The sequence below is a fragment of the Penaeus monodon genome, chromosome 28 (genome assembly GCF_015228065.2).
Source record: "Penaeus monodon isolate SGIC_2016 chromosome 28, NSTDA_Pmon_1, whole genome shotgun sequence".
Taxonomy (NCBI): domain Eukaryota; kingdom Metazoa; phylum Arthropoda; class Malacostraca; order Decapoda; family Penaeidae; genus Penaeus; species Penaeus monodon.
In genome coordinates this window covers 34,870,075-34,870,860 of record NC_051413.1, presented here as the reverse complement: position 1 = coordinate 34,870,860, position 786 = coordinate 34,870,075, and the positions used below count along the sequence as shown (strand labels likewise).

At 44.0% G+C, this 786-nt stretch overlaps 1 protein-coding gene across 1 annotated transcript in view; it reads right to left on the bottom strand.

Moving 5' to 3' along the window:
• The window catches only part of LOC119591191 (splicing factor 3B subunit 2-like), a gene marked incomplete in the record, with an annotated part of 8,760 nt that overhangs the window by 744 nt on the left and 7,230 nt on the right, over positions 1-786 (bottom strand). The window contains 1 exon segment of the mRNA XM_037939903.1: positions 1-786. Coding sequence (XP_037795831.1) covers positions 1-786 — 786 coding nt within the window.

Below are 786 nucleotides of genomic sequence, written 5' to 3'. Positions count from 1 at the left end.
TCAGTTAACGGGGAGTCAAAATCTTTGCTCTGGGTACCGAAGACATCACCATATATAGGTTTACCCATATTATCTACAGGGGGTTTACCCCAACCACCTGCATGGTAACCAAAACTACAGCCTTCAGGTATAGGTGAATTGAGGCCAGGTATTTTTAAGTTTGGATATGATGGAGGTGGACCATAACGCTGCATGGCAATGAGCCATGGAGGTGGGACTTTGTGTGCATTAGCACCCACAGGCATACCCAGGGCTATCCTCAGATCATCACTCATTTCTCCAGGTTTCTTATCTTTCATCTTTGTTTCAAATTCTTTGCCTTCATAGTAAAGGTCTCCATGTATTGTCATCTTGGGTTTGGTCTGCCACTTGAAGAAAGCATCATGGAGCTTCTGATAATCAATGTCAATCTTACCCATCTTGGGCCTCACCTTGTCTCGCATCTTTGCCTTGAGTGTCTTTTGATCCTCCTTCTCCTGCAAGGCTGCTCTCATCTCCATAATTCCTGTACGTTTGATGAAGTCTGGTAGCTCAAAAGGAGGCTTTTCAATACCACGCTTACCTTGGAGGTACTTGCGCTTGAAGCACCAGTGTCGTGGGACAGGTACAGTATTTCTTGTGGCTTTTAGATGCACCAGCAATTTCGGGTCCTTTGCTGTGACATCATGCATTTCAACCACATCTGGACGACTCACTGTCTGCTTTAGTTCTGCAATGCTCATACGCTTAAGCAGTTTCATTTTTCTTTTGGATAACTTTGGTTTATCATCCTCCTCTTTTTTTATG